Below are 18488 nucleotides of genomic sequence, written 5' to 3'. Positions count from 1 at the left end.
CGGTGCGGCCCTTGGGCCAGGCTCATCCATCAGCCCCGAGCGTCTGCCTGGAGGTGAGACATTACGCTCCTCTGTAGAGTCATCCTTCGAGAAAACACTGGAGGGTTTTTCCCAGTGGTCCTGGAACCCGAGAGAGTCACAAGGACCACACCCTGGCATGAGAGGGGACTCAGCCTCATGGTCACACATGGTTTTGAAACAGTTGCAGAAGTAAGAGCGGGGAGGTGCCCTCTATCCTCAGGGACATAAGACTTCCGTCACGGAGGGACATGGGTGTCCCAGGGACTGGGAGAGATCTGGAAAGTAAAAAAGCAAGGACGTGCACGAGGCTGTTTACGGCATCTTTATTCGTAACTGCCAAAACTTGCCCCCGAGATGTCCTCCGGTAGGTGAAGGGATAAATAAACCAAAACATTCAGAAAGTGGGATATTATTCAGCCCTGGGAAGAACTGAGCTATCAAGCCATGAAGGACACGGTAACACCCTTAAATGTGTGTTACTAAGTGGGAGAAGCGATCTGAAGAAGGCTCTGTATGCTGTGATTCCAAGTACATGACATTCTGGGAAAGGCTGGACTGTGGAGACCTTAAACGGGTCATTGTTGCCCGGGGTTGGAAGGAGGGAAGGACAAACAGAGGGAGGACAGAGGATTTTGAGGGCAATGAAATTTCTTTTTTTTTTTTTTTTAAGATTTTGTTTATTTATTTGACAGATCACAAGTAGGCAGAGAGGCAGGCAGAGAGAGGGGAAGGGAAGCAGGCTCCCCGCTGAGCAGAGAGCCCGATGCGGCTCGGTCCCAGGACCCTGGGATCATGACCTGAGCCGAAGGCAGAGGCTTAACCCACTGAGCCACCTGGGCGCCCCGAGGGCAGTGACACTATTCTGTACGAGACTGCAAGAGGGGATAGGATGTCATTAAACATTTGTCTAAACCCCCAGAATGTACACGGCCAGCAGTGAGCCCGCATGTCAGCTACGAACTCTGGGTGACGGGAATGTGTCAGCACAGGCTCATCAGCTGTGCCAAGTCAACCACTCTGGTGGGGGACGTTGGTAATGGGGAGTCCATGCAGGAGTGGGTGCAGGGGGTAAATCTCTGTAGCTTCTGCTCAGTTTTGCTGTGAACCTAAAAACCCAGCCTCCAGCGGCCCCATGTTATCTACAGATCAGACACACCTTTTTTGGTGCCAGTGGTCAAGGGCAGTGTGTCATTGGTCTCTACCTCAACCCGTCCGCACTGCCACCCGCTCCTGGGGGCTCCATTCCACCAGCCATCAGGTGGCCAAGGCTCCTGCCTTCATTTCTCCAGGACCACACTTCTGTGGCTGCCGCCTGGAAGGAGTCTCCTGTTTTCTCTGTGTGTCTCTCCTCTGTCTCTTATAAGGACACCTGTCATTGGATTTTAGGGTCCACCCTAATCCAGGGTGATCTCATCTCAAGGTACTTTAACTTAATTAATCACATGTGCAAAGACCCTTTTTCCCAGTGCATGGGTATCAGGGATCAGAGTTGGATGTGCCTTCTTGGGGGACACAAGTCATGCTGTCACCCATCCGCAGGGCAGCTGTGAGCAACTGTTCTCAAGAGCCTGGAACGGACACAGTCCCTCCCTCCCAGAGCTGTCAGAGGACTAGGTGACAGACTGCAGTAGGGGTCCTGCGTGATGCTCGTGGTGATCCCCGTGGTGCCCGAGGGCCAGTTCCAGACGACACTGGAAGGGAGGAAGTCCGTCCGGCTCCAGGCTATGGTCAGGGACATGCGAGAAGGGGACAGTGCTGCCTAATCGCATTTGAGGAGCTCCGTAACAGTCCTCTCCAGCAGTGAGCCAGTAGTATCCAGAACCTTCTCGGCAGGCCCGAACAGGGAACGAAGGCAGCACGAGCCTGTCCTTCCTGTCACTTGGGCAGCTCGGCAGTGCAGGAACGGGAAGGGGGAGCCACCTCTAGCCTGAGTCCCTAGCAAAGAGGCCTGGTGCTTTGGCTACCTCTGACTCTCTGGGGTCAGGCAGCCATGGTGGGACACGGTAAGGAGCCTAAGGGCAAGATACAGACAGGGATGTGAGGAGTGTGGAAACGGGGCTTCTGGAAGGGAAGGTAGAAAGATGAGAAAGTCCAAAATGTGTCTAGGAGGTTTCCCATCACTGTCACTGATTTTTTTTTTTTTCACTGTCATTTTGAAACGTTTTCTTTGGAAGAAGGGCTGGTCAGCTGGGTGCGTGTGCGGGGAGCACAGGCTGGTACTCCCAATGGGTGGGAGCTAGAGGCAGCCCAGTGGGGTTCATTCCTAGAGAAAACGCTTCTGTTCCAGAGAAGGAAGGGGTAAGGATCCGGACCGCTAGCCTGCAAACTTTATTTTATTTTTGGTAACGGAATCTTTGTAGAAATGGCTGTTCTAGAAGACGAATCAAAGTCCCCCAACTGGAGCGCCTGAGTGGCTCAGCATCTGCCTTCGGCTCAGGTCATGATCCCGGGGTCCTGGAATCAAGTCCCATGTCTCGGGCTCCCTGCTCAGCAGAGAGCCTGCTTCTCCCTCTTGCTCTGACTCTCCTCCCCGCTCATGCTCTCACTCACTCTCTCTCAAATGAAAACATTACAAAAATCTTAAAAAAAAAAAAAAGGAAGTGCCACTGTTTTGGGGGGACCTGGATGGTGCAGTCAGTTAAGCTCCCACCGACTCTTGGTTTCCACTCAGGTCCTGATCTCAGGGTCGTGGGGCCCAGCCTCATGTTGGGCTCCACACTCAGCAGGGAGTCTGCCCTAAGACTCTCTCTCTGACCCCCCAAATCAATCAATCAATCAATCTTTTCTTTAAAAACGTGGCCCTGCTCTTCATGGCGACTGGGGAGGGGCTGGGATCCTGGGACCCTGCCTCCCGAGCCTCCCACCCCTCAACAGCCCTCGAGGCTCCTTCTCGGATTCCTCAGGGTCCCCAGAGCTTGGCGTGGAAAGTTCTCCCGAGACATCTTCCTGCAGGGCGCCCTGTAGCCCGTCTGAGAGGTCGGACAGCACTGACCACAGTCTCCACCTTCATGGGCCAGGGTGTGGACAAAGGAAGGACTGAGTCAGGGGGAAGGAGAGAAATGGAGAGGTCTTTAAGATTCCGCAGTTATGCCCCGGGTCAGGCTGTGGCTAGAAGCAAGGCAGCCGAGCCCCGGTTGGGGTCTTCCAGGCCACTGTGGCCCCGATGACTATAGTTTTACGGGGGGATAGTGGGATCTTCTGCGAGCAAGGGGCGGGGCTTTTTCTCTTCTTGGATTAAGAAGACGGAGAGGAGCCGGCATTGACTGTGTCCTCCCTGCATCTCCCAAGCCACCCTTTGAGATTAATGACCTTGGTTTATAGAGAGGCTCTGTGGGTTTGCCAAGTTCCTGGGACTCTCAAGTGGTAGGTCAGAGAATCTGGCGCCCGAGCCTGTTCTAGGCCACTCTACCCAAAAGGTAGGGGATCTCTTTCTGGAAATGGACAGGACTCTGAAAGAGGGGAAAACTCAAAATTTAAGTCACCCTGGAGAGCACGCATTCAGGGTCTCAGCCTTACCTGTCCACACGCCTGTGCTCTGCTCATCTACCCCTTCCTGGCCACCCTGCCATGGTTTTTGGTCCCGGGGGTGTTTTCTTCCTTCTCAGGAAGGCACCAACTCAGCACACTACTTTGCTCCAAGACAGGAGCCCATGAGACATGAGCTGTTCTGCTAAAGATCTTCCCAGGGACTTGGATCTTTCCAGGGCTGCCAAATATAAACAGATGGTCCTCCTGGGACCCACCCAGAGACCACCCAGCTCACGTCACTGTGTGGGGGGGGAGGGGTGCTTTCTGTGCTCTGCAGCTGAGCTCCAACAATGAATGCCAAGTCCAGGCGCTCAAGCGAGCCACTTTGGGCAAGGAAGTCCAGGCTGGGTGGGGTAGAGTCACTCACTATTCTCTGGTCAGCAGATTTTTCTAGAGACCTCCCCGGGCCAACACCATATGACAGCATCAGCCGGCGTGTACTCTGTGGCTGGCCCGTGCTGGGTGCTAAGGTTACAAGATGGACAGAATGGACAGGAACAACCAGAGAAGCTTCAGAACTGAGGGGGCATTCGGGCAGGGTTCTGAAGGATGAATAGGAGTCCACAGTAGGCTTGGCATTTAAAACTCCTTGGCATTTAAAACAGAGAAAAACAGCCTGTGCTGGGCACTAGAGAGGGAAACAGGGAACTGAGAATGAGTGAGATTTATTTCCTGCCCTCCAAGAGATAGGATCTAAAAGGAAGATGGTGACCACAGTGCACTTGGGGCCAAGGGCAGCGTGTCATGCGTGAGCGTAAACCCTGACTGTGGAGCCTCTGGGAGCCTCCTCACTCGTTCACACAATGATGGGGAGAGAGATCCAAATAGACAACACCTCATGATGGAGGGGAGCTCCCGAGAGCAGTGCCAGGGGCCTGGGGAAGCAAGCAGGCCTGGGACCACAGTGCTGAGCCACCTGTGTGTGAAGGAGTTGTCTGGGAAGATCTGTGCGGAAGCTTTTCTTCTGCCATCCTTCTTCAAGATCATAAATAATGGTAGCCGTCCTTTAGAGACAGTTTTCTCAGGACACCCAGGCATAAAGACACAAACCACAGTCAGCCACAATCCCACCCGAGACAACCCACACTCTTACATGGCCTGGCGACTTCCGTGAAACCGTTAGGCTTTTAGGGGTACCTGGGGGGCTCAGTCAGTTTGGCATCTGACTCTTGATTTCAGCTCAGGTCACGATCTCAGGGTGGTGGGATTGGGCGCCACATCCGTCTTCGTGCTCAGTGGGGCTGGCAAGGGTGGGGACAGGGAGTCTGCTTGCTTGTCCCTCTCTCTGCGCACCCCAATCTCTCTTGCAAATAAATAAATAAATAAATAAATAAATAAAATCTTTTTTAAAAAACCTGCTATGTTTTTAGAGTTGAGGTCATCCTTTATGGACAAGGCTGTAGTCTTTTTTCCCCAGCGTTAGATCCCTCAGCCTTTTCCTGTGTCACGAACTCTCATCCTTTTAATGGCTGCAGGTGAGGGTCCATCAAAAGGCCGTGCTGATGTTCTCGGCTCTTTGTCTCCCTGGGAAATGATCATAGAGGGCGTGTACTGAACACTTAGTGGGTGCCCGTTTCTGCATGCTTAATCCCCAGGAGACCCCACGAAGAAAGGCAGCGGCTTTTCTCCTACTGGGAGAGAGTGAATGCTGGTGAGAAACCTCGGTTCAAATCCCAGCTCTGTCACTCAGTTGCTGTGTGACCGCAGACAAGTTGCTTAGCCTCTCTGGGCCGCAGTTTCATTATCTGTACAAGGGGCATAATATGGCTACCTCGTCCAGCCCCAAATTTAAGTGAAGTTCCCCCACTTATTCTTTATCCCACTCGCCATAATTTGCATCCGATGGTTTTCTCGCCTGGTCACTGTCTTCCCTCGCTGGAACCCTGGCTCCCTGAGGCGGGCAGTATGGGCCCACCGCCCCTGGGAGGCTGGAGGTCTTGCTCCCCTTCCCCACTGACATAGGCCAGCCACACAGCCCAAAGGACTCGAGCAACCGTTCCCCGCCCCAGAGGAGCAGGGAGGCCGCAAATGTAAAGCCATCCTGAGCCCTAACTTGACACATCTGCCCTCTCCTTGGGCTGCTCGCCCCATGCTCCTCTCAGACCCCCCGCCACCTGCCTGCCCGTCCTCTCCCTTGTTCTGGTGCTGGGTGGGACTCCTGTCCTGCCAACTGCCCTGGGTCACCCCCAGGTGACTCCGGGCATGGACCACACGGGCGGGCCTGCTGGGTTGCCCGCTCGGTGCCTCTGGGTCCTCAGAGGGGTCTGGGCAGGGGACTGGAGGAGGAGAGACCAGGAAGGGACAGTGGCAGGAGCAGCTCCAACTCTCCCTCCCCTCAGCTCTCTCCCCAACCTTCCCACCCCCAGACGACCAGCCTCGGGCCACCCAGCGAGGCTCACACGCGTGGGCCTGACCCTCGTTCTCCTCTGAGACTGACTCCTTGCCCCCTTCAAGGGCCTGAGCCTCTCACGTGACTCTACCTCACAGCTCAGCCCCAGGACGGTTTTGAGGCTCTGGGGAAATTCGGATCTCACTGAATCTTGGTCCAAGCACACTCTGTGTCGGAGGTTCTAGGACCCTAAATGGCTCAGTCAAGGACGATGGGAGGGTCTCAGCCTTAAACCTCCTCCCAGCCCATCCCACCTGTGGCCCCGAACATTCCTTCACTCAGCAAACAGCACGTGCGCTCTGGGTGCCGGAATATGAAAATGAACAAGCCAGACTTGAGGCCCGCAGGGGGCCGGTGGGCTTGGGGTGAGGCAGGCAGAGAGTAAGCCTGTCCTAGTGCCCGGGGAGAGGTGGGGGGTCCGAGCACAGAGCCCAAGGAAGCCAGCCCCCTCCCCCGCGGCATCCTCAGCAGACCCCAAAAAGGAAATGGTCAAACCTGAGGGTCCTGCCTGGGCGTATGCCCTGCCCATGGAAGACGAGGGGACCCAGCTTTCACTTCACCCCCCTCCCCTTACTCCAGCCCCTTTCCCTCCGCAGCGGGCACTTCCAGCCATGTAGACAATCCTGGCCTCCTTGGTTTCTGGCTGCTGGTATTCTGGGCAGACCAGGGGTAGGGGGATTTAGACCCTACTCTCCTTTACCGATCTGAGAACTGGGGGGTCAGGAAGAGTTAGTTAATCCGGCCAGGAACCCCTGGGCCCTTAGTGCCCCTTCTGGTGGAGCCCCATGCACACCTGCTTGTGATGAGAAGCAACCTAAGGTCCCCAGAATGAAGGCGCCCTTTCTGTGCCACTGCTCCGGACCCTCCAAGGTGATCACTCGTGCTCCCAGAACCCTTGCACTTGCCAACACCCACCCCCAGCTTTAAGCTTCCCTTCTGTCTCCACTTGTCCTGAAATTCTCAGAGTCCCCAGAGGCATTGCCTTCTGCCAGACCCTAGGGAACTGTGCCCGCTCCATGGTCCTATTCCCCATAGGAGCTGGAGGTGGGATACTGCTGGGCAGGGACCAGAGCAGGAGAGAGGAGGCCAAGGATCCCCTCTGGCTGACATATTCAGAAATTCAGTGGAAGGGTGGTTGGATGATGGGAGAGAGTGAGTAGAAGGGAGAAAGGAGAGGAAGATGGTTGGATGGAAGGAAGGGAGGGAGGGAGGAAGAAAGGATGGATGGATGGATGGATGGACGGACGGACAGATAGATGGATGGATGGATGGATAGGTGGATGGATGGATGGACGGATGGATGGATGGATGGACGGATGGATGGATAGGTGGATGGATGGTCAGACAGGCAGGTGGGGTAACAGGGAGGATGGAAGGAAACTGGGTGACAATGACCTCAAGGCGAGGGTGAGGTTTGGTGGTGTGGAGGGTGCTTACACCCAGCTGCCTTCCTAAAACAGATGTTTGTTTTCTTCTTCCCGAAGTGACTCTCCCCGCCTCTGCTGCAGGGGCACATTCTTAGTCTGTTTTTAGTTCAACAGACGAGAAAGTATTCCTTGGAGCCTGTCTAATTGCAGACGGTTTGCCCTTGATGGGCTTTTGTGGTCACGGAGAGCCACGGATGGAATCCTTCCTTCTAAAACCCTTCCTGCGTTTGAAGACTTCAATTACAAGAAGTGAAGTGCTTCGACTAGGTGGGGTCTTCAAACCGGGCTTTCCCAACGATGTTTCCGGAGGTGGAAAAAAAAATACTTTTATTCTCTTTTTTAAAATATTGCAAAAGCCTTAAGAGCACTAATAAAAAGAGCAAATCCACTGGGAAACACTCCCCCCCCCCCCCCCAGCTCTCTTGTGTATCCCGTCAGCTACACCCTTTTGGGGCCCTTTCCTCTTGAGTAAAAGTTCTGAGATTTTAAGGTTGATAAACTGTTCCCACCTCCAACTACTTGTCTGTGTGACTTTTGTCCCTCCTGTGTCACAAAGCAGACTGGAGAAATCTGGATTCTGGGCTGGTGTATGGGGAGCCCCTTCTGTAACTCGAAAATATTTGCCACTCAAAAATATTTGCCCGCCCAACGCAGCTTCTCCCTTCTCATTAGTTGTTTCTAGAGGAAGAAAATATGCAGCTGGACGTGTGATTTCTTCCTTTCCCTCGTTTCACACACTGGGTTCCGTGTTGAGTTTTATTTTTCAAGGAGGAATTTCTTCTTTCTTTTCTTTCTTTCTTTCTTTTTTTTTTTTTTAAGATTTTACTTATTTGAGAAAGAGAGAGAGAGAGCATAGGTGGGGGGAGGGACAGAGGGAGATGGAGAGAGAGAAGCAGGCTCCCCGTTGAGCAGGGAGCCCGACGACATGGGGCTCGATCCCAGGACTCTGGGATCATGACCTGAGCTGAAGGCAGACACTTAACTGACAGCCACCCAGGCGCCCCTTGAGGAGGAATTTTGTTGGTAATTTTAGAAAGGAAGACGAAACAAAAATAGAAGCCCATTAGACTAATCCCGAAGAAAACCTCATCTCTGCCTTTTTTTTTTTTTTGAGATTGTATTTATTTCAGACAGAGAGAGAGAGAGAGTAGGAGCAGAGGGGGAGAGAGAGGGACAAGCAGACCCCATGCTGGCTGCAAGCTCCATCTCTCAGCCCCAAGATCATGACCTGAGCCAAAATCAAGAGCCGGTTGCTTAACCGACTGAGCCTCCCACGTGCCCTTCTTCCTTTTTCTGATGCCATCCGGCCCCATTCTGTCCCTCTGAGCCAGGGATTCGTAGTTCCCCATCTTCAAGCCCTTTTACCAACAGGGGCCTCTCTGGACCCACGACGTGTCGTGTTATGGGGAGGTAGGTGGGTTGTTCTTGCTTAGGTCAAGGTTGAGAATTAGCCGGCCTTCTCTTCTGCGCCTTTTATGGCCGCCATTCCTAATTTTGCCCCACCCCGTTAGGAATCCATTCATAGGCCCCACCAGGGTCTTCTCCTAGTATAGCGGGTCCCACGTTCATTACCAGGGTGGGGGTGGGGGAGGGGAACGGCCACATCTCCTGCTCAGTGGGATCCTGGTGCCTCTCTCCACGCCCTCCTTCCCAGAGGGACCGCAGCTAGGTGGGGAGCTCCACTTCGCCTCCGTGGGCCTCGCGGCCAGGACCTTCCAGTCCATTCTGGCAGCTTGTGCTCATAAACCTGGCTCCGGCTCTAATGGGAGAGAAGACCAGCTTGTTCTTGGGAGCCTTCTGGAACACGGTAGAGAAGGAGTTCTGCTGTGGCTTCTGGGATGGAGCTGGCAGGGGGCGTCCCGTGGAAAGCAGCATCTAAGAAGGACTTGTAAATAACGCTCAATCGATCGGTCCTAAGTGGGCTCAGAAAGAACTCGTTCATTTCAGAATAGGCTCTATCCCTTTGGGAAAGCCTATTGTCGATGCGCCTTGCAAACCCTCTTTGGATGCCGTCCGGGTGCCCGGTTACTTCACTTGCCAATTCCTCGGGCAGATCGCTGAACTTCTAATGCCAACAACTGAATCACAATGGCTTACTCAATGACCACTGACTCAGGGCTGTCATCCTCTCCTTCCAGATCGTTCTCTGGGGCCGGACTGAGAAATGCCTGAAGGAGACGACGGAGGAGATCCGGCAGATGGGTACCGAGTGCCACTATTTCATTTGTGACGTGGGTAACCGGGAGGAGGTGTACCAGACGGCCAAAGCTGTCCGGGAGAAGGTGAGTAGCCCGGAGGGGTCCGTCCTCAGTTCAGCTGGACCCAGGAGAAGGCCAGCCACAGAGATCAATCTGGCCTGGGAGAGAGTGTTGCTAACGGCAGGCTGGCTGTTTCCGGGGCATCTTTGGGGACCCTCCCAGGAAGCTGGCCCATGCTGTGTGTGCACGTGTGTGTTGCTCAGGGCAGGGATTAGGGGTATGGGCTGATTGCATAACACCTGTTGTCCCCTTTGGAAGTTCAGACCTTGTGAGTTTCTGTCCCAGAGTCTGGGGGCAAACATCCCATTGTCCTCTGGGAAAATCCTTGTCCTGACTCCAGCAACCTGTTTGCACTGAATGAGCTCTCAGGGAGCTCCCAGGGAGCAAAGCCCACCCCACTTGGTATCTGGCACACGGCTAACGTTAACTGCTTCCATGTAACAATAACCTCACTTGTCATAAACCTGCTCTGTGCCATAAAGTCTTTCGGACCCTCAGATCGACCTGGGATGGCAGGCAGCCCAGTCTCAGGAATCCAGGTTGATGTCTGGAAAGATGATGTGGCTGTCCAGGGACGTACAGTGAGTGTGGAGGGGGCAGGTCCCTCTGCCTTAAAGGCCCCACGGCTCCCCCTGCCCGCAGGTGGGCGACATCACCATCCTGGTAAACAATGCTGCCGTGGTCCACGGGAAGAGCCTCATGGACAGTGACGATGACGCCCTTCTCAAGTCCCAGCACATCAACACCCTGGGCCAGTTCTGGGTAAGGGCCATCCCGGGCCACAAGCCAGCCCTTGGGTGTGACAGTGACCCATTCCTTCCCTCCCGGCTGACCTTTGGGTGTGGGGAGAGGCTCACTGGGGCTGGGGCTTGTGGATGTCCGAGAAAGTGGAGGTCAAGGCCCTGTAGCGGGCAGGCCCCGGCCACCTCCCCTCCCGTCCTAGGGGAGCTCATCATCCAGGGGGCACAGGTGCCCATGCTGGCCTGGTGTAGAGGGACTGCTGGAGGTGGCGGCCCCACACTGACCTCCTGCCTGCCCTCAGACCACGAAGGCCTTCTTGCCGCGGATGCTGGAGCTGCAGAACGGCCACATCGTGTGTCTCAACTCCGTGCTGGCGCTCTCCGCCATCCCCGGTGCCATTGACTACTGCACGTCCAAAGCCTCGGCCTTCGCCTTCATGGAGAGCCTGACCCTGGGGCTGCTGGACTGTCCAGGGGTCAGTGCCACCACCGTGCTGCCCTTCCACACCAGCACCGAGATGTTCCAGGGCATGAGGGTGAGGTCAGTGAGTGGGGGACTCGCCTCCCCCCCACCACCCCGGGCACGGCCCCCAGCAGAGAGAATGGAGTGTCCGTCCAGGAACAGCAAGGATGAATCCCAAAAGTCTTATGTGGGTCAAGAAGCCAGAGGCAGGAGAGGGCATGCTGTGTGACCACTCCATATGAAGCTCTAGAGGCCGGCCACGGGGATGGAAACCAGAGCAGTGGCCGTCCCTCGAGGGCTGGGGACATAGCTTGGGAGGAGGCCCAAGGGAACTTTGTAGGCTTTTAAAAATGTTCTCTCTTCCCGATCTGAGCGGTGGTTATGTAGATGAAAACGAGTCAGGCTATACACTAAAGATGTATGCCTTTTTATTATATGCAAAATACAGCTCAATTTAAAGAAATACTGAGGCCAATCAAAGGGACTGGGAACCGTGGCTTTAGAGCTCGTGCTTCCAGGCAGCTCACCTCTACCTGTGATGTCCCCTGCCACCCTGGGTCCAGTTAGCGCCCACAGCAGCCTCCACTGCTCCTCTATAAAACGGGATGATGAGAAGGGCATCTGGGATGGCTCATTCGGTTAAGCGTCCCACTCTGGATTGGGGCTCCGGTCAGGATCTCAGGGTCGTGAGATCGAGCCCCATATCGGGCTCCACACATTCTCCCTCTCACTTTGCCCCTTCCTCCCCACCCGGCTTTCTCACTCGCTCTCCAAAAAGAAAGGAAGGAAGGGAGGAGAGAAAGAAAGAAGAGAGAGAGGAAGGAAAGAAGGAAGGAAAGAAAGAGAGAAATAAAGAAAGAGAGAAAGGAAGGAAGGGAGGGAGGGAGGAAGAAAGGGAGAGACGGTGAGGAGGTCCACACCTAGGTTCTGCGATAAGGATAAAATGGGACCTGCCACACCACACCATGTATGTATACAGTAAGAGCCCAATAATTGGTGCTACGATGACGAAGGTTTGTGAAGCCGCATAAGGTCATGGAGAAATGAAAAGCTGCTTTCCCTGCTTTTTGCAACACAGCACCCAGTTACAAACTCCCCTTCCAAATCTGGTGCACCAGCTTCTTCCCCAAACGAGGATGACGTAGAGGGTCCTCGTGGGAATTGAATGAGTCAGCCAGCGGAGGGCCTTTTGCAGAGCACAAGCCATGCGGGGTCCCTCCATCTCCCCGAGCTGTTAGTATTGAGTCATTTGGCGATACCCCCGGGTCTCTGGATTTGCAAAACCTTGAGCCAGTTTTGCCGACTCCCTGAGCCATACTCCGCTGGTCTGTAAGAGTGGACATCATACCTCCCTGAGGGGCTCATGAGGAGGGATTGAAGCAACACACAGAAGGTTCTGGTGCAAAGCCTGGCCTACAGACCCCCAGTAACGAACTGCTGCTCTCCTGTCCTCGCCGTCAGCGAGCATCTCTGAGAAGCCATATGTGATTAATCTTCCTCGCCGATCACCCCTTCCGTGTGCCACCAAAATTTCTACCTGCTGGACATGCAAAGCATCGTGGATTCTGTATGTAGAGGAGGTTCGATAAATGACAGTTAATGTCCCATGTTGGCTCCCTCTCCCCTATCACATCTCAAGTTTGGCTTCTTTTCTTCTGGGTATACAGGAGGTGCTCCGTAAATGCATATTGGATGGAAGAGCAACAGGGGCAATCCGGGGTTTTGGCTGGGCTCCAGAACACAGAACTAGGTGGGGTATCAGCAGGCCTCTGGCAGGTTGTCTGTCTCACCTTCTGGCACGTTAAGGAAGTGCAAGGTTCCCCAAGCCATGTTTCTGCAGTGGTTCCGCGTGTGGACCCACACAGCCTCGGGCCAGCTCCGTGGGACCTGGACAAGTCACTTTAGCTTTTCTGTGCCTTGGTTTCATCTCTAAGAAGGGATGGGTAATGTAGCCCCTGCTTCACAGGTTAGATGAGCCCCGAGATGGGACTCCACTAGCCTGCCCGACAAGTAGTAAGCTCCAGGTGAAGGCACCTCCGGGTGTGTGGCTGAGCCCCAAGGAGCTGGGGAAAGAGTCAGAAGAGGATTATTGCTGTCTAGCCACCTCCCACTTCTCAAAGGAAAAAAAAAGAAAGAAAACCACTGGCTTCCTCCCCAGCCATGAGAAAACTGATGGGCTTTCTGGCAAAGCCTTGGGGACCCATCTCACCCACAGAGGGGAAAGGAGAAGGACCCTCCAGCGGCCGTGCTGGCATCCGTCAGGTTCTTCTGCAGGGGCCTTACGAGGAAGGGCCCCCCTGAACCCACGGAGCTTGGCCCATGCACCCCGCCTTCCCTTCCTCCAAGGAGCGAGCAGGACCAGCCCAGGTCGGGGCTGGAAAACCAGACCGTGCGCTGTGTCTGTAGGGATCTGGCCTCCGTGAGCCGCCTCAGCGCAGTCCTCTCCGCAGGCCCCGGGGGCTGCCCTTCCATTCTACAGCAGGGCTGGGAGTATCTTGGCTGCACCTTGGGAGAGCAAAGGAAGCAAAGTGGGGAATGGGTGTGGGGGTCTCTGAGACCAACCCAGCCCATGCTTGGGTCCCAAGAGTTGCCTTTGCTCAAGGTAACGTCAGCTCTGAGTGACTTAAGTGCTTCTGGGGCCCGAACAGCACGCAAGCCCTCACGGGGGGATGACGGTCAGCCCTGGGCCTACAGGCCCACAGGGGCGAGGACAGACTTTTGGCCTGGGGCCCCTGCTGGCCTGGCTTGAGTCCTTAGGGCCTCCCCTAATCTCCCCAGAGCCTCAGCTTCCTTCTCTATAAATTGGAGCAAATGACGCCTGTTTCATTTCGCACGGGTCTGGCAGGTAGGGGTGTCATCACCATGTGGGGCTCAGGTCACAGGCCTCCGAACAGGCATGAGAAAGCTCCCGGCGTTGGCGCGTTCAGTCGTTCGTTTACCAACCCCTTGGAAAGCGCTCTGTCCGCGTTGGGAAGGCCAAGTCGGTGAATCCGTGAATCAGCGAGGGAAGCAGCGAGCGGGGCAGAGAGGGGCCATCCCGCAGCCCCCTGCCTCCGACAGGATGAGCAGGACACATTTGGGGAACAGTGGATTTTTCCGTGTTCATCTTTTCCACGAGCACTGATTGAGCACCACTGTGGACCAGACTCTGCACCGAGGGGAGAACACAGAGAGCAAGACCGACCAGACCTCTGCCCTTGTGGAACTCACAGTCCGAGGGGGGAGACAGGCCATGACCAAGGAGACAGACAGGCAGGCGAGGCCCTTCCCGAGGTGGTCAGTGCAGTCCAGAGAGTTAGCAGAGGGAGAAGCGCAGAGGCCACCCCGAGTGGATGGGCTGAGAACCCTCTCGGATGGGGCTGCCAGCAGAGAGCTTAAGTGGCAAGAACAGAAAGGTTGGCCAAGGCTGCTGGAGCAGAGTGACACGGAAGAGGGGTCAGGCGGCGGGTGGGAAGGGCCTACATGGAGCAGGGCCGTGGAGGGCCCTGGGAGCCCCTGGGAAGGGCTGGGCCAGGCAGACACAGGATCGGAGCGACATTTTATTTTATTTTTAAGATTTTATTTATTTATTTGACAGAGAGAGAGAGCGAGCGAGCGCACGCAAGCAGGGGGAGCAGCAGAGGGAGAGGGAGAAGCAGAGAGCCTGATCTGGGGTTCGATCCCAGGACTCCGGGATCATGACCTGAGCTGAGGGCAGCCACTTAACCGACCGAGCCACCCGGTCGCCCCTGGAGTGACACTTTATAGGATCCCTGGGAAGCATTTTGGAGAATGGGTCCCGGGGGATGGGCTACAAGATCTCCATTCTCAAGGGCAGGCTCACTGGGGAGAAAGGGAAGGGGGGGGCGCTCGCAGCGCTACTGGGGCAGCAGGTGCGGGTGGGCAGAGCCTTCCAAAGGGGACTCGGGTCTTCCAAACAGCAGACGCCAGAGGGATGGGCCAGATTTGTTAGTCACGGAGGAGGTCAGCAGAAGCACAGGCTTCTCTAGCAGAATCCCCTATGGTTCTTCCTGCGTCAGGTTCCCCAACCTCTTCCCACCGCTGAAGCCTGAGACGGTGGCCCGGAGGACGGTGGAAGCCGTGCAGCTGAATCAGGCCCTCCTCCTGCTTCCGTGGACCATGCATGCCCTCATCATCTTGAAAAGGTAAGCGCTGGGGGTCGGGGGTGGGGGGCGGACATTCGGAGACCGGCTCCTGCTGGCCATTCCCCTTCTGCCAGAGAACCCTGGTGGGGAGGAGGCAGCAGGCAGGAGAAAGGACTCTGTGATCGATTAGTCATGTCTGCCGTGGGCACGAAAGTGAGCACAGGCGGCCTGCGTGCCGGGGATTTCCTACACTTAGGATGGAGCCGCCGTTTTGAAACTTGTGGGTCTCGGGACTCCTTTACAATCTCAAAAATTAGGGGAAACCAAAGCTTCCCCCCCCTTTTTTTTAAACGTGAGTTGTCTCTATTCTTAGTTACAGTATGATACATTAAAACAGAAAAAGTTTTACCAAATTTATGTATTTGTTTATATTTAAAATATTCGCTCATGTATAAACAGCAGTAATAAATCCATGTCCATCCCTTGTTCACAGAAATATGATATATTTATAAAAAGGGTATTTTCCACCAAAAAGAAAAAGTAGCAGGAAGAATGGCCTTGTTTTGCATTTTTGCAAAGTTCTTTATTGCCTGACTTAATTGGAGACAACTGGACGCGTAGATCTGCTTCTGATTTTAATCGGTTATGATGTCACATGGCATGTCGCCTCCAGAAGACTCAGCTGCATGTGGGAGAGAGGCGTGCAGAGGCAAAACCGTCTTAGTCTTATGACAAAAACAGTTTGACCTCTGAAGAGGTTTCAGGTGTCCCCCAAGGGTTCCTGGGCCACCCTTTGAGAACCACTGTTCTGGAGACTAGCACTTGGCCCCAATGTTCAGGAAGTTCAATCTAGTGGGGGAAAATAGGGATCTCAATGTTTGGGATTCCCAGAAGTGCTCCAGGGCTGGTCAGATGGGATGTACCAGGAGGTCGGCTTCAAAGAGGAGAGCATCCTCCTTCAGAATCGGCGCAGCATCACGTTTCCTAGAACTTTCTAGACTCTGAGCAGCACACCCTGCTCCTCCCAGCCCTGCCCTGAAGGGGCCATTCCAGGTACCCAGCGAAACCTGGTGCTTCAGGGAGAGCTTGGATGCTGGAGCCCTGTGGCTGTTGACTTCTAGCTCCTCTGGGCCTCGTCTTGGCCCCCGCCCCCCGCTGACGGGGCCCCTCTAACCTGAGAGGCCTTTTCAGGAAATGAAGGACCCAAGTGCCTTCATCAGACATCAGGGCCCAGGAAACAGGTTCCCTCTGGCTATGTGTCTACAGCTGAGAAGTTGCTCTAACTGCAGGCACGGGGACCTCCTCACGGAGGGGACCCATCAGTCTGTCCAAACTCAAAGCTCTTTTAGAGACACCGAGTAGGGGCAGGGGCAGGGGGCACCTGGGGGCATTTGGGCCACATCTTTGCATCCCTTAGTCATCACAACTGTTGCTCTGAGATGCTCCTTGCTGCCTCTGTGACCCTAGGCGAGTCGAGACTGCCGCCCTCCACTGCAGGGGGCTTCTCAGAAGCCTTTCTGAACATTCTAGAAAAAAGCTGGTTTGTCTAGAACATGTCAGTGTTTTCCCCCAAACCCCCCTAGCCTAAATTCCCTCTTCTATCCCCCACTACTTTTCCACAGGAAGCAGAGGCCATCCCCTTCCTCAGCCCCTGTACAACACCCACTTTTCACCGTCCCCGAGAAAAATCTTTACAAGCTCAACTCTAGTGCCACACGCGCTCCAGGGAGCCTTCTAGATTGCTCTGGGTGGAAGTGAGCCCTTCCCGTCCTGCACTGAGAGCAGGCCAGGGCCCTTCGATTTGATTTAACAAATGGACTGAGGGGCTCTCTATGCCGAGCCCTGCCTGTGGGGCTTGGGTCAGAGATGAGGTCTCTCCCTCCGCGGCAAGCATGGGCCTGACAAGCCAACAGCAAGGACATGGCAGGGGCCACTGGGGAAGCGCAGGGGCTGTGGGAGCCCAAGGAGAGGCCTGGGGGTGAGTCTGGGAAGTTTCCCTGGAGAGAACAGCAGGGCCTAACCCCTCCATCCCACAGGGCAAATATTTGTTGAATAAGTGGAATGTGGAGTTAATTGATCAGATAACTAATCGATCAGATAACGACTGGCTCCAAAATGCTAAGAACGTGGTTTTGAAAATTTGTTTCTACCACCCACCTTTACTTCGGAAGCACTGTTTATCCACTCACTCAAAAGCCCTTCCTCCATGGGGGGGGGGGGGTGGTCCGGGGGGGGGGGGCAGGTATCAAAGCCACTGCTCTACTGTGTGGTTCTCTGTGGCCATTGGTGAACTGGCTGCCGGTGTCCCCATTAACCATCTTCCTTCTCCCTCCGCCTTCCCCAGCATACTCCCACAGGCTGCACTGGAGGAGATCTACAAATTCTCAGGAACCTACACCTGCATGAACACTTTCAAAGGGCGGACATAAAGACCAGATGCAGAGACACGCTTGTAAGCCACGGATCCTGAGGGGGCCACGGTACTGGGCACACACCCACGCGCCTGTCCCTTGGCACACTTCTTCTGCTGGGTGAGCAGGACTGCTCCTGGCCCCAGGAAGAATCCCGGTGCCCTCCCCCTGGCCAGCCCCAGGACCTTTGCACAGGACTGATGGGCGTAACTCTGACCCCCATGGGGAGGCAAGAAACCAGCCAGTAACCACCTTGACACTTTCAAACATTTCTAATTCTGTAGAGTTTATTGTTAAATTGCTTCTAACCAGCCTTAGCAGTGTGCATAGACTGTTTCCAGGAGAGTCAGATACTCTCTTTTTTCCGAAAAGATACCCAGATACTCTCTTTTTTCTGAAATCCACCCATCCTCAGCTTGTGCAAATGGCACATTTGAATGGCAGGAATGAAAAATAAAGAGATGGTTTTTGTGAGCTCCCTTGTTGAAATCCCTGACCCCTCGTCCTTGGCAGTGGGGAGGAGACGATCCCCACCATAAAACCCCAACCTTTAAGAAACGGTCGGTCTGCTTAGGGCCCCCAGCTGCCAGGAGTGGAGCTGGCAAGAAGAGGGCAGAGATGGTGAGAGAGATTGGGTCCCGCACCTGGGGTGTGTGGTTCCTCGCCGCCTCTGCCAGGCCCCTCCAACAGCCATGGGTTGGGGGCACTTGGCCTCATCATCCATGGCCTGAATGAACTTGGCTTCGGGGAGCTGCCCTCTGCCCTGCCCCTAGCACTACCAGCCTCAAAGCGACCAGCTCAGATCAGAACCAGTCCTTAGTGAGCACCACTGAGCAGCGGGTCAGTCTACCGGCCATGACTGGGTACCGAGAGGCCACGTTGCCGAGGAGCCCAAACTCTGAAGACCACCAGCACCAGCTGTCCCCTGCTAAGCAGCCCCCTGAGCCAGATTGGACGGGAGGAGCTAGAAGGGAAATAGAAAGCAAGGAGGAGGTCTGGAATGGCACAGTGGACCCGGGCTCGGTCACCAGGGAGGATCACGGCCAAGGAGACGTGGGGAGAGATGCCCGGGGTTCCTCTGGTGTGTGTTTCTCTCTGCAGCAAGCTTGTCAACGTGACCTTGGGCAGGGGGACAGGGGGACAGGGGCCTCTGGCCATATGGCTCT

General features: G+C 55.0%; 1 protein-coding gene across 1 annotated transcript in view; it reads left to right on the top strand.

Annotated features, from left to right (window-relative positions):
- The window catches only part of DHRS3 (dehydrogenase/reductase 3), a 37330-nt gene extending 19667 nt beyond the window's left edge, over window positions 1-17663 (top strand). The window contains exons 2-6 of the mRNA XM_032863456.1: window positions 9504-9647; window positions 10266-10385; window positions 10666-10904; window positions 14846-14971; window positions 17256-17663. Coding sequence (XP_032719347.1) covers window positions 9504-9647; window positions 10266-10385; window positions 10666-10904; window positions 14846-14971; window positions 17256-17340 — 714 coding nt within the window. The 3' untranslated portion in view covers window positions 17341-17663. The remainder of the gene's footprint in view (window positions 1-9503; window positions 9648-10265; window positions 10386-10665; window positions 10905-14845; window positions 14972-17255) is intronic.
- Window positions 17664-18488: the final 825 nt, after the last annotated feature.

This window comes from Lontra canadensis, unplaced genomic scaffold, assembly GCF_010015895.1.
Source record: "Lontra canadensis isolate GAN:19392208 unplaced genomic scaffold, GSC_riverotter_1.0 scaffold25, whole genome shotgun sequence".
Taxonomy (NCBI): domain Eukaryota; kingdom Metazoa; phylum Chordata; class Mammalia; order Carnivora; family Mustelidae; genus Lontra; species Lontra canadensis.
The sequence above is the reverse complement of the archived record's forward strand: the minus strand, read 5'-3'. Positions and strand labels throughout refer to the sequence as shown.